The 14920-nt window shown below is 30.9% G+C and overlaps 3 protein-coding genes across 3 annotated transcripts; all 3 read right to left on the bottom strand.

Annotated features, from left to right (window-relative positions):
* Nucleotides 1–1601: 1601 nt before the first annotated feature.
* On the bottom strand, nt 1602–4707 carry LOTGIDRAFT_214254 (hypothetical protein; the record flags this gene model as incomplete). The annotated part of the gene is made up of 6 exons (XM_009053755.1): nt 4589–4707; nt 4085–4210; nt 3456–3618; nt 2954–3127; nt 2045–2237; nt 1602–1714 (listed from the first exon to the last, which is right to left on the bottom strand). The coding sequence occupies exons 1-6, from the start codon at nt 4621–4623 to the stop codon at nt 1602–1604; spliced, it is 804 nt and encodes a 267-aa protein (XP_009052003.1). The 5' UTR covers nt 4624–4707.
* Nucleotides 4708–6984: 2277 nt separating this feature from the next.
* Nucleotides 6985–7221, bottom strand: LOTGIDRAFT_114820 (hypothetical protein; the record flags this gene model as incomplete). Its single annotated transcript, XM_009053754.1, has 1 exon — nt 6985–7221. A coding segment is annotated over one exon (237 nt), but the record flags the coding sequence as incomplete, so codon positions are not given.
* Nucleotides 7222–8365: 1144 nt separating this feature from the next.
* LOTGIDRAFT_115088 (hypothetical protein) lies at nt 8366–14181 on the bottom strand (the record flags this gene model as incomplete). Its single annotated transcript, XM_009053753.1, has 11 exons — nt 8366–8499; nt 8706–8807; nt 8997–9110; nt 9312–9484; nt 10927–11304; nt 11739–11831; nt 12317–12409; nt 12886–13025; nt 13218–13309; nt 13787–13887; nt 14129–14181. Coding segments are annotated over 11 exons (1473 nt in total), but the record flags the coding sequence as incomplete, so codon positions are not given.
* Nucleotides 14182–14920: the final 739 nt, after the last annotated feature.

The following is a 14920-nucleotide window of genomic DNA, read 5'->3' as shown; positions in this document are numbered from 1 at the left end:
TAAAATAGATCAATACTTCAGAAAATTATAATAATAAAAATAAAATATACAAAAAAGCAATTGATATATGTCTACTATATTATTTACAATCTTTCACAACACATATATTAATATATGTTACTTGTCATTGAGTTTAATATATTTATTTATATAAGTTGAGTTTTTATAATTTATATTGTAATAACTAATTGAGCACACTGTATGAAAGCTTAAAGATAAAATGCCAAGCAAATCTATAAATGGCATTTTCTTATCCCAAATTTAACCATGTTGACATTTGGGACTGCTGCCATCACTTCGAAATATGCATTGAGTTGTATGTCCTAATGTGATCACTGTGGCAAGTAAGCTGCCATAAAGTGAGCACAGAGATCTTTATAACCAAGTTGCCAACGCCATTTGCAAAAGTGCTTTCTTAAAATGGGAAGTTATGGCATATTTCTTGGCAGTGAAGAAATTTCAGAAGCTGCCTTGAGAATTGTTCTACATCAACAGATAATACTAAGTTTATAGTCTACTCTAATACATAATTATTGAACTTAATAATTAATTAATTAAATCCAGCGAATGTTACGAGGTAAAGCTTAAAGTCACATGATCAAAGTGCTATTAGGTGTTCTGATTCTTAAATATTAACAAATGTATTTAGATCTAGATTAGGATGTAGATTGCTTTTCTCTGCACTTAACGCCTATCAGAGACAAAATTTAGTTTTCACAATTATTTGTAATTCAAAGTTAAATGTTAATTCCCTTGTTCAAAATTACTAAAAAAAACAGCAAACTAGCAAAATATAACATAACACTAGCTTGGATATAAACAAGAACAACATAACAAAATTTTAAAAAGCTTAATAATACATTATATCTATATACAAGTCTAAAATTTATATAATATATTTATTCTATATAGAATAATATTATTGCTAAATAATATAGTGGTAGTTTTTGATTCCATTCTATTCTAATAAAGACAGAAAAAATATCACAAAAGAAATAATTATCATAAGAGAAATAAATAATTCCTAACTTTTCACAAGAACTCTTCCAAGCATATCTGAAATTGGGTCACATTGATTTATAGAAGGCAAGTGTAGAAGAGTTCAATTGTTGACTTGGGGATGTCAAATAAATCTATCATACATAACGTAACATACATGCTTTGAATAATAGTTTTTGAAGTAAATTTTATAATAGAATCAAAAATGTTTTTTTTTGTAGCATTGGTATGAATATCTGGGAAACTTGAAGCTTCCATTAACATTATTGATATTTCTCAAACAAATAGTTCTTGCAGGGCATAACCATATATTATGATATTTCATGCAATCCTCTTTATATCTAAAATCTGGTCAACTTATCCATACTAAATACCTCAACATAGGTAATACAGTACTCTACAAGTGAGAATAATTGGTGGGATTAGTTGTGAGCAGACATAAAGCCAAACTTATAAGAAAAAATAAATGAATTTAACCATTGGATTTGATTATATTAAACCACAACTCTTTAAAATATTGAGCCATGTATAGTTTTTGTTTGATAATACTGTATATCATTCAAAATAACTTGAGAACACAAAGTCTTTATACAGTTTTCCTCTCAATGATCCTCCAAAAATCGTACATGTGTAAAAGGAAATATTCCATTTTTGTCATTTAAAATTCCTTCCCATTGACCATTTACATTCATTTTAGTAACCATAATAATTTCATCTTTCTGTAATATATAATGCACTATTACATGAAAAGTATTAATAATACTGGGAACTTGTTCATATTATAGACATTAGCTAATGGATAGCCATGTGGATGAGTACCTGTTGCTTTTCTCTTTGTATGTTAGGGGTAAATTCAACAAGATTCAAACCCTACCCTTCCCAGTATAGAAGCACTTATAACTGGAATAAAGACTCACAAACACACCACCTGAAAGTTGCTGTCAAAACTAACTTCACTTGTAAGCATACTTGTAGGCAAGAGGTATTCATGGAAATAGGTCAATTTCATCATCAAAGGTTTTAACAGTATGAAATAATGAATTACTCACCAATAATTTAAGCTGTGTTTTATCATACGCATTGGGTATTCTATCTTGTATTACTACTGCTTTAGCTGGAAGTTTTACCTTGAAGAGAAAATATTTCAAACTATAGCAGTCTATATCATACATATACATAGTAGTTGAGAGTGGGGCTAGGTATCGATTACCAAATTGAGATCGATTATCAATGGCAGACTAATAGTCATTAGTCGATTAATTCGAATGAGGAAATTTCAGCCAATAAAAACAAATGGAATGTTTTATTCTCTAACATAAACAAAAGGAAAGCAGCTGCGTGTGATTAATTGTTTTATTCATATAAACGATACAGAATTTAGTAGTCAGATTTCGGTAGAGAATTGAAGCTGACAGAAAATCAAAACCGTTCACATGACCTTCATTTCAGTTCTATCCCAACAGCAATCTGATTTTTCAGATTTAAATAGCACCAATCTCAGTGTAACGTGCTTACCGGTAGTTTAATACAGGTTTATAAGACTAGGTCAAAACTCAAAACCCTATTTATGACACGATGCTGTTGATATATAAGTACTTACATTATTCAATGTTGGAGGTCTGTTGACAGTATTTGGTGTGGACAGTAAATCAGGTTGAGGTGCTCTGTAAACACCACCAGGTTCATCTATGTGATTAGGAGCCTCTGTATACTGAACAAAACATAATAAATTAGTTTTCAATTCAATTGATTCAATTGATGTCATATTCTTGCACAAAATTGTGTTTTAGATCTTAATTTTTGCATATACCTTTACGTACAGAAATGACTCCTGTAATGAACCAAAAAGAGTAAAATCAAATATAGTTTTTTCTTGTCTCATCTCCTATGATATAAATAGAGAAAAAGCTTCACTGGTTAAGTTAGGTCAAATCAACAGGTATGTCATACTTACTTTTTCAACGTATGGTACAGGTATTTGGCCAACTTTACCCTGACTATTTCGGCATGTCCACCATTTCTCTTCATCTTTTGATATCACTTCTAAAATTTCACCTCTTAAAAATGGTAAATCATCCTCATCCTGTCCATTAAAATCATATTTAGCTCGTATTTTTTCCCTAGGTGCCTAAAACATAATTAGATATCCATAATTAACCATCCAGTCATCAATGATAATAATAATTAACTCTTTTATTTTATATGGGTCAGAATTAGGTCCAATACATAAAAGTGACATGGTTCTGACTCCTGTCTTACATTCAGCCCATTGGGTAAAATTAACTAAAAAAATATATAACAGATTATCATTTTTTTCAAACGAATATAGAGTGTGCAATGGGGAGAATTTTTCCAGGGCATCAATTAACCCACTGATATTGTATTTTGAATTATAATCTATATGATTTTTTTTTGCAATTCGAATTTTAGCTTCAATGTAAAAGTAAAGAACTTACTGGTTTGATTAAAGATGTTGTATCTAAGTAATGTTTTTTATAAAAATTTAATAAACTAGGAATATCAGTAAATTCTTGATCACCTATCCTATACCGTGGTAAAGATCCAGATGGACCCATCTGTACTTTATTTATAATATAATGACTAACTTTAGCATCCTCTCTGAAATAATGAAATAATTATTCATCAAATCACATACTAAAATAAACTTCTACAAATTATCAAAATAGAGCGCAAATAACTATAAATATTGTTTTGGACAGTAATGGTGTGTTTCTCTTTACTGACAAAGTGTTTGTTACAAATTTTCATTATTAAGGATTAGAAATAACAAGTGGACAATGTGGTCAAAATTACGGAGCCCCTAAGGCGCAATTGTAAACATATTTAATTATGATTTCGTTTAAACGAAATAATTAATTCGGTTAAACGAAATAACATTAAACGAAATAATATTACCGTTTAAACGAAATAATAATAAAAAGTGTTGAAAATTGCGCTTAAGGGGCTCCATACAAAATGCTGAATCAACAGATACATAAAGTCTGGATATCTAACAGTATTATTAGTAGGCTGCTCTCAATGCATGTGGGCTTCTCAAATCTTAATGTAAACACACAGCACATACCTGACACATAAAACACAATCTCCTCTCATAGTTCTACTATCACGTATTAAAAATACACCACTATCTAAACTAGGCGCCATTAAAATATCATTAGCCTCTTCTCTTGACAGTGGACCAAAATACCAACTGGAAAACAAATATTACCGTAATTAGACATTATATAGCAAAATCTATGGTTAGCTTATAGAAGCGAAGTTGAATTTCTTTCAGTACGACAGTAGATCTATCCCCCTATTTAGCCTGTCTGACAATTATTCCTGTGAGATTCATTACTAGGCAAATAGAAGAATTTGGGAGTTAATGCTATTCAAATCTAAAAGGTCACAATTTCGTTAACTCCAAATGCTCCAAAAGTTTTGTCAAGAGGTTTGGAATGAGTTTGATAACTTTGACGTTGAGACTTGTGATCGTAAATCGAGATTGGGAGGGGAGGGATTTCAAAACTTTTGGAGCACTTGTTTTTTTTAATACTTTACAACTGTGTCTCCATTTTGATTTACATACCTGTATTTATTCTCTGCGTCAAAATCTGAGGCCATTGTGTTATATTATTTGGCAATCAACCAGAAATATTCATTACAAACTTCCAATATTTTGTTCAGGAAGTTACCATCTATCAAATATGGCGACTGATATTAACAATCAGACTGCAGAGCTGCGTCAATTCTGACTCATAATTTAACTCTACCATTAAATCATTGCACAAAACATAAATCATCGGCACATTTTTCGATACTTAATTTTTCTCGTAGGCCATTGGGATTTTTCAAATCATATATATTTCATTTGCATAAAGAAATCGGAAATGTTATCAGTTTTAGAGTCTGAATTTTCGTCGAGTTAAAATCTTGCCTTACAAAATAGCTTTCACAACCGACGAAATTTTTTTTTTCTCGATTATCCTGACTTGTACACTAATTTGTAATAAAAAATTCGGGGTAATCTTGAAGAAATAACAGACCACTATTAATTCCATTTTTCTTTTAAATGTCAAGTAGAAAATTTCCTTTAGTTTCTTCCCTGTTTAAATTCAAGGAAGGACTTATATGACATCCGTGATACTCTTTATATAGGCTAGAGTAATAGAGAGTAGGACAATAATATTTTAGTAATGTAGGCCTCAGTGCTATAAGGCATATATTCCAGACTTTTTTCAATTTTCTTTAATGCCATATAGAGCTAACTTCATGCTTATACTCTTGATAAATTTCAATTAGGAAATATTACAGTATTTGTGACCATTAACCAAAAAAAAAGGCTCTTATGCTGCAATTTACAGCCAGATGGTCACATTATAAGGAGCCCATTGGAATTAACAAAAGACAAAAATTATGCTGGAGGTTTATTTTATACTGCAGTATCTGTATTAAGTACAATATTTATTAACAATGTAATGAACACAAAAATTATCCATTTTAGTATGCAACAGATTGATTAGAGCCAAATAAAATATTTGTCAGAGTTTGGAAACTATTAATAGTAACAATAACATATCCTTAACTCTATTTCTTAAAGAGAAAAAAACCACACGAATCATACACATCTTACATGTATCATATCAATTAAATATGAAGCCAAATAATGATACTGTTTTTTCTAAATATATTTACGAAAACATCTTTTTAAATTCATGAACTCAAATTCTCAAAATGACCATGAAGATCATTCATATAAATTCATATAGGATGTTAATTAAAGAGGAAGTTTTGGCATATTAAACATCAAGTAAGTAACCTGGATCTGAAATGTTTCTGAAATATATCCTTTAGTTTCCTCCATATCACACATTTCTTAGTACAAATAACAAAGTTTACACAACTACTAAAATATATAAAATACACTGACTAGAATAAACATAGAATAAAACTATTTATATACCTTCTTATAAAGGTTGAATTGATAACTAACACATAGAATGCCCATTGAAACAAAAATATCAGACCATAGAATTTAAGTGCCACCTGCTATAAAAAGTAGCTGTTCTGTACTTTAATTATAATTTCTACTAAAGTAAGTCAGTGTTTGTTAATTAAGCGTTTATAACATTAAGCTTTAAGCAAGTTGACAAACTTTATAGAATTTGAGCTGCACTGAAAAAATATCGTGGAGGATGTCGCTAGTGAGACAAGTAATGCTCCTCAAACACCCATTGTCACTCTGTAACTTGGTTTGTAAACTCTACATCCCTTTCTGAGTCTGCATATTTGGTATTATTATCTTATGGAAAATAATTTTCAAACAAGTTTCTTAAGTGTCACCAATAAACTGAAAATTATGAATAAAAAGTACAAGACAAAACATGTTTTCAAAAAGAAACAAGGTTTTAACATTACAGAAACAAGAATAACAGGAAATTTACACATATGACATTGACCCAAAACCAGTTTAATATAATGTTGTAGTATAGTATATGATATAATATACCTTGGTCATTACCATAATATCTTTAATAATTCATTAAATTTAAATATGTATTACACTTAGAAATATTAAAACAGAACTTGAATCATGTTGTTACTCAAGAGTTTCACTCTATGCGATCTTCAAACAACTGATGTAGAATGTTGTTCTCATGTCCACATTTCGAGACAACACCTGATCGCTTGTTTAGAGAAGTGTATTAGGGGCATTACACTATATAGAATTTTACACCTATACTGTTTTAATATCATAGTAAAAGTATCAAATAGATTTTTAATGGATGCTTTTCTGTATCTCAACTGTAATTAATATGCACTAAGAAAAAATCTGCATGACTGAAATGGACAAATCAAGTTGAAATTACACGACAACTTTTATTTCTTGGATCATACTGAGGACTATCTGGGTGCTTGCTAGTTTTTTTTTTTTTTGCACCTCTTATACTCTATATCGAGCCTCGAGAGAATAAAACATAACAGCTATGAGGCCAAGTAACATACATGCAGAGTAACATACATGCAGAGTAACATACATGCCGAGTAACATAACATACATGCCAAGTAACATAAATGTCGAGTAACATACATGTCGAGTAACATACATGTCAAGTAACATACATGCCTAACAACATACATGTCAAGTAACATACATGCCAAGTAACATACATGTAAAGTAACATATATGCCAAGTAACATACATGCCAAGTAACATACATACCGAGATTAAAATTACATTGAACAACATTATCTTACAACTAGTAACAGTTTAAAACTTATTAACATATTATGCATATTTCAGGTTATAGTATTATATTTCTTTTTGAAATAATACAACAGAACCTAGAACTTTGTACTTCTGATGCCTTTCTTTAAAGGATATAGTCATCTAAATATTTTCTTTAACAGAAGATAAAGATCAATTTCAGCTATCTTTATTGATTTACAGAATCAAATGCAGGTGCACACCTAATTTTTAAATATATTTAACAAACATATTCATGTGCAGTAAATACGAAATTGTTAACCCCAAAAATCAACTCAAAAGTTGTGGCTTTGATCTACCCTTGATAGTTATCGTTGACTGTTGTCAACTCGAAACTTGCTCTCTGACTCTTAACTAGCCCTCTGATAGCTTTGGTATAATGACATCTTAAAATCATCAATGACATTAGTAATAACTGCATTTCTGAATGTTAATATGTCCTGCAAGCCATTTTTCTTTTTGTTGGAAGAGATACCAAATTGTAGGAGAACTAGATGTCAGATCATTTTTCTTGGAAAGAGTTCAGCTGGTAAAGCAACTATTTAGATAACTATATTCTTTCAATATTTCTACTATGCTTATGTTTTATTATCACATTAGTTAATTCCAATATTGGTAAATACAACCGTCTGGTCAAAAAAGTTAAATTATAAATTAACTTCATTAATTGACCACTCAGACACACTTTGGCCAAAATCATCCTTTGATAGTTTTCTTTAAACCTGGCTCCACAATTCTAAAGTTATAAATCTACAGCAGATACTATTAATTGTTGAACTTTATTTCGAGCTGAAAAATGAATCAAATATCAAATTACATTACTATAGAAGAAGTGAAGACATATCTAAATAGTTGTTATTATTCCTGATTAAAATATGTAGGGCCAAGCTGACTCTCTTTGCCATTTTTGGCCACTTTAGAAATATGATTTAAAATAGCAAGTCTAGTGATGGTAATTTGGTATTTCATTTCATAGTGTCTGCAAGAATTATATCCTACTTTCTCACTTAATGCAAAATACATGGACCTCATATTGGTTTTGGATTTCCTAACACAATGGATTAAGAATGGATAAGTGATTATATTCCAAGAAAGTCTCTAGTGTGGTTGAAGCTTCTTACCATCAAAATATGTGGTATCTAATTCATCATCAGGTTGTGGTATAAAGGCAGGTTCTGTCTCTAACACATGTTCCCAATCTACATCAGCAAACAATGCCATATTCTTTACACCTGGTGATAATTTTTAGACATTTAATGATTCATGACCAACTTTCAAGGTTAATACGTGAAAAATACTCAAAACTCAAAATATTTTTCAACTTATTGCCGTATAGTTCATGAAAGATTTCAAAAGAAAAATTCCTATGGCAGTTCCTGTTTTCATTGACTTTCAGAGAACCCTTTATAGCAAAATATCTACAACTTTCATTACTAACCCTGAGCTTGTGGTCGTTGTGCAGGATCCATAGTTAATAATTCATCAATAGCTGATTTAGCTTGTTCACTTAATTCTTCTTCTTCTTCTGGCCATGGTATATCTATAAAGATATTTCAGCTAAAAATACTCTTCATACAATCAATCTTGTATTGTGAAATCATTAAATTTCAAGACCAAATTAATTTCATTGATTGGTCATGTTTGCTGTGATGCTAATTTATGGATTCCATCATTTATGTAAACCTTTCTCCTGAAATTATATGATTTTATAAATGCAAAGAATAATTACCTCGTTTAAGAATATTTTGAAAGACTAATTCTGGTGTTTGATCATTAAAAGGTGGAATACCAGTCAGAAACTCGAATAAACAAACACCCAGAGCCCACCAATCAACACCTGCACCTAATAAAGGAAAAAAAGAATCATTTTATACAAGTTAAACAAGTTCACCAGTTTTTCAAACATGACCTAGATTAAAACCCAAGACCACCATTTGTTTTGAAAAAAGAAAGGAAATGATGGTATGTTAAGTTTACAATGCTCTTATACCAACTGTTTAGTTCTTACTCCCCATAAACCTTGTCAAGAAAATCTTCAACCTACCATGTGGTTTTTGCATGAGAATTTCTGGAGCCAGATAATCTGGAGTACCCAGAATCCTCTCTTCTTCCTCATCTTTTGGTCCTCTTCGTACACTTTTTGGTGTTCTAAATGGTGTTTTCATTATGTTTTTATGTGGAGTTTTGAATGGAGTTTTCTTCATTTCTGCTGGTGTTCTTGGTGTCAAAAATGATCCCATCTATAAAAAATGTTTGAAAATTAAGTTTCTGTAATGTAAGTTTGTATCATATGCAATAAATGGATTTTGGAATCTACTGTGATATTTGAAACTATTCAAATCATTTCCAAGCTAGCTTTTACAACATGAATTAACTAAAAGGTTAAAAAAAAAACCCTACTACATGACATTGATTCTTTCCCCTTCAGAAATTGAGAAAGAAAAACTTTGCCTTACCTGACGCTTGATAGATTGATCAGGCGTCATCATTAATATATCAGGATTACCAGTACCATTGTCTTGACTAGTATTATTTTGCTCTGTAGACTGACAATTACATAGTACCTTAGTACGTAAACTACTGGACTGTGGTAATGGTGATTTAAAAAGGTCAGTATTAAATCGAAACTGTTTCTGTAATCAAAAATAAGTTACAGATCAAATTAGATAGAACAGCATGTTTAAGTTGAAAAAAGATATACACATCCTGGTAAAATTCAAAACATAAACATGACAAGTTTAATAAAATTTTAGGTTAGTTTATACAGTTATGGCTTTTGTAATTTCGGATAACTACTATTAATAGAAATGCTCATTTTAATGATTTAGATCCTAACTGGATCTTTTATTTGCGAAATATAATCATAAACAAAATTAAGTTTATCTCTTCTCAATAGAATAAATTTCTAGTTTCTGGTAAATATTGACAAAATTAAATTCAAAGCATTATAACTTAACAATATTACCTGAGGAAGGCCAGAAATAGGTAAACCATCAACAAAACATTTTGGATCCATGTTTTCATCAGCAGGTGTGAGAAACACTGTAGAATTACCACCTCCAGATGTTCTATTACTCATATCACTCAGATGTCGAACTCTGGAGCTATGAAAACTATCTACAGACGTTTCTAAAGATGATAGGTCTTCACTTGACGTATTGTTACATTCGCGACATCTCAATATACCGTCACTCATAGAATTATCACAGGATATATCAGCAGCGTACATTTCACTATTATGGGATTGATTCCTCGAATCCTCAAAACTAGGATCTAGTCTTTGTCTCTTAGCACATGGATCATCTCCCATCATTTTCAAAACACCAAAGTCTGCAGTCAGTCCTGATTTTAGTGGCACCTTTAGACTGGCTTCACTAAGACTTTCATACCCTCTTTTCCTTCTCGTTGCAGAGAATTTGGAAGAAAAGTCCATTTCATCATCTGAATGGTAACCATAGAGACTGCTTTTACCAGACGAACTGGCGTAACCATCAGATAGTACTGAAGTGGATCTGCTCTTTTTCTTGATATTATATTTACCAGATTGAGGTCTGAATAATGGTGATTCTGAAGTTTTGCTGTTTTCTTCCCCAGAATCTTCTTCTGAATAAGATCCTTCTCTCATACTCCGTAAATTTCTGGCAGCATAGGAATTCCACACAGATTCATTAGACAGACGTAATTGGGGAGTTTCATCCATGGAACTATCCTGACTTGAGGAAGCTGTAGATTGAATTGTTTGTTGATTAGAAGATGGTGCTTGTATTTTTACTGTGGTGACTTCAGCTCCACTGTCAAATCTACTGTCTCGTTTCTCTGGCTTGGTGATAGATTTTTTCCGATCTGATATGGTGAAGCTAGCTGACTGATCAGCATTCATTGCTAGTGAACTGATGGGTCTTGATAGAGAACTACTATGAGCTGTAACATAGCTTGAGTCACTGTCGGTAGATGTCCAATTAAGGGAGTCCTCAAGTGTTGGAGTAAGGCACTGTATGGGTGGAGTGGAATGTTTCGCATTGGCCGGATTCAAATTTCTAGTCACAGGTGGCAACAATGGTGATATTTCATGACTTTTTTTCAAGAGAGGTGAGTTGAAAATAGCCTCCTTCAAAGGAGAGTTAAAACTATTTCTGGATCTACGACCACTCACTAATGGACTTTGGGCCGATAATTTCCTTTTTCTCATACTTGCTGTTACATTCTATATAGAAAAAAAAAAAAAAATTGGTAGAAAATTCATTCATGTTCCAATTCATTAACATGTTTTTACATATTATATGTTACATATTTTCTAATGAGTAGGAGGAGGTCTATTCTTTTATATTGACATACAGTTTGCATGTGAAGTCAAAGCAATTATAAATTACTTAAAATTTCCAGTTTAATACATTCTATCTACATTTATTGTTCCTACATTTAGAATCATTAGGATAATATGACAAACAATAAATATCTTAGAGAGAAACACTGTGAACAACTTACGAAAGCTAGAGATGATTTTAATGATAATATTTGACCAGGTGTTCGATGATAATTGACACTTGATGAAGCAGGTTTTAAACTGTTATTACAGGCTGCACCTTGAATATAATCATTTTTAACATTTTACCACATTAATTTACAATTTCTTAACAGAATTCCAAGATTGATAGGAGGCGCCATTCCATAAGTTTCTTTACAGAAACCAGAAACAAACTTTCAAACCAACCATTGAACAGTCTATATCTAGGTTTTGTTTTGTAAATATGAGCACATAGCCAGAGTTCGTGAATGATATATGATCATGGGCAACCGCTCACACATAAAAAAAAGATGTTTTTTTGGTTAATTTCAAACTAAGCTATTTGGATAAAGTGAGCAACAGTGCCATCTATTTATTTTTTGATGACGAGACAATGGGACAAAATATACCTTATTGTTCTTGTACCAAATATTATTTAAATGACAGTCAACATATCAATTACAATTAGTAAAATTTGAAAATCTTTAGCATAAATTTGTTTTATAGCCAACTGATCTATTTTATGAAATAATAAAGATTTATACTTACCCACATCAATACTGATCTTTGATAGACCAAAATCTGTTAATTTAATATGACCTTCATTGGATATCAACATATTATCTGGTTTTAGATCTCTACAAACATATAGTATAACATATAAAAACATACCAAATGACATTATTAGTATCACAGATACTCGCCAATGAGGCATGCTGAGGTAACAAACTCTATGATTGACATGTTCTAATGCACAAGCTAATTTTGAGTCAAGCAGATTCTGCTTTTTATGAATAGTTATGAAGTACCTGAAGAAGGTTACTAGCAGCATAAAACCCTGAGAATACTGTGGCTTATAGTAAATCACAATTCAAAACATGGTTGTAACAGAAGAGCTTCCAGTATTTTCAATTATTTTTGGAAATTGGTTAGGACAAATGGCACCCCAGTTGTGTTCACCTTAATCTGGTGGCAAAATTCAGTCATATCACGTCCATAGCTTCAAATCTGTTCCTTCAAAGAGAAACTTTAGATCAAATTGCAAAAATAGTTATCAAATGGGCCATTGCTTGCCATCTGAATAATCTTATCTCCTGGACTGGTGCATTCCTACCTGTGAATAATACCATTATCATTCAGATATTCTAAAGCTAATGTTACTTCAGCTATGTACATTTTAGCCATATCTTCATCAAAATATCCATACATAGTCAATAAACTTTTTACATCACCCCCTATCATATACTCCATTATCTATGGTTACAAAAAATTTGACAAGAAAAAATAAAGGTATATATTCGTCAGTGTATTGGTGTCAACACTTTAAAAAAAATTAAAATTTTAAGTATATACTAGGAGCTAGTATTCCTTTATGAAAAAAAATTTTGGGTTTATAGCCATCAAGAAATGTAAATTGAAATTATAACTGTATACTGTATAACTTACCAAGTATATATTTTGTTCTGATTGTAAAGAATAATATAAATTAACAACAAAAGGACTGTGTGATGTAGCTAGTGCATCTCTTTCTGTTGTAACTGAAATATCATCGGAACACAAATCAGAAAAGAAACTTGTGGTGTCAGTGATAAATTTGATAAAAACAGAACTTTGAAAGCACTTAAAAATGATTTGTTTTCCATAAAGTTTTCTTCATATTTAAGCACATTTATGCATCTCATGGAATTTATTCAAAATTTTATCCCACACTTTTCAACTAACTGAAATATTATCAAAACAGAGGTCAGTAACTAAAAAGCGCACTTATATTTTCTTCATATATATTATAAATGAATCACATGAAATAAGTTTAAAATTCTAACATATTCTATTCCATGTGCACTAAAGTCAGCTTTAACAACATAATAAATAACAATATTTCTTCAGCTAAGTTTCCATCAGCCTCAAATCTTTAATACTGTCTAATGTCTATTCTGTTTTTAATAAATTGTAAATTGGCAATTTGTTCAAAACATGCCCCTTAATCCATCAAAAGAATTTGAAACCTTTCTTACCTTGTTTCACAAGATTTTTGTTGAATAGATCTGATTTCTTCATAGCTTTTATAGCATAAACTTTATCAGGTGCTGTCTTCTTACAACCCAGATATACTTTTCTATGATTAGAAAATTGGCACATTTCAGAAATTTCTACTTAACATAAATAAACAATTGATTTATTGATTGCAATCAATATAATCAAAATATTAATGGTGCCTTGTTCAAAGATGTTCATGGAAGTCAACTAACATCATTATTGATTTAGATATTCAGTGTTATATCAAATTTTTGTAAAACCATTTTGACAGATTTGAAAATTCTGGTAAAGATAATTTCATTGATAATTTAATAACTCACCCAAAAGCTCCTCTACTTATTGGTTTCAAAAACACAAAATCTTCAATAGATGGTAGCTGAAGCAGAAACAGAAAATGTCTACTTATTGGCAAAAAACAACATAGGTTTGCTAAAGGTCTAAGATGAGTAAAATGGAGAATAAAGGTGAGGTCACTGGTGTTGAAAGTACAGATTTATAGGTATGACATTTTTTATAGCTACTATATCCTTACCACAGAAACCCACAATTTTGCCATCTAGTAGCTACCGGTAGTCTGAAACTACAAGTGTGAAGATAACTTTCTGAATGAATTAAAATCTGCTACAGGTCAGTTATAAGCAGCAATAGCATAAGCTTACATAATGGAGAACAGCCATGCAAAATAATGGAGAGGTTGTCAAGTCAAGTGGCTAGCCAGTGGAAGTGTAATTCAAAAATAACAACAGCTGTGATCTAATTCATCCTCCCAGTTGATAACAAAAAGACCTTTTATTGATATCGAACTATTTTAGGTTTAATATCAAGAGTGGTAATTAGTAATTCTTGGGTTTAATGAGTATTACATAAAATTCATTTGGTTTGATGAGCAAGCTTTCATGAATTACATTAAATTCATTACCTAGCAACTTAGTAAAAGGAAGTTAAATTTTCATAATCTTAGTTTTTATTAATTCCAAAGAAAAAACTTTCCACCCCTTCCTTTGTCCTTACTGATAATCACAAAAATTTATTGTTAAAGGCATAAACATTCACACTGATGAATATTACTTTTTGATCATCCCATGATAGGTTTTACTCTGACTGAGCTCAAT

The sequence above is a fragment of the Lottia gigantea genome, assembly GCF_000327385.1.
Source record: "Lottia gigantea unplaced genomic scaffold LOTGIsca_20, whole genome shotgun sequence".
Lineage (NCBI taxonomy): Eukaryota > Metazoa > Mollusca > Gastropoda > Lottiidae > Lottia > Lottia gigantea.
Note: the sequence above shows the minus strand (reverse complement) of the source record. Positions and strands in the feature narration are given on the sequence as shown.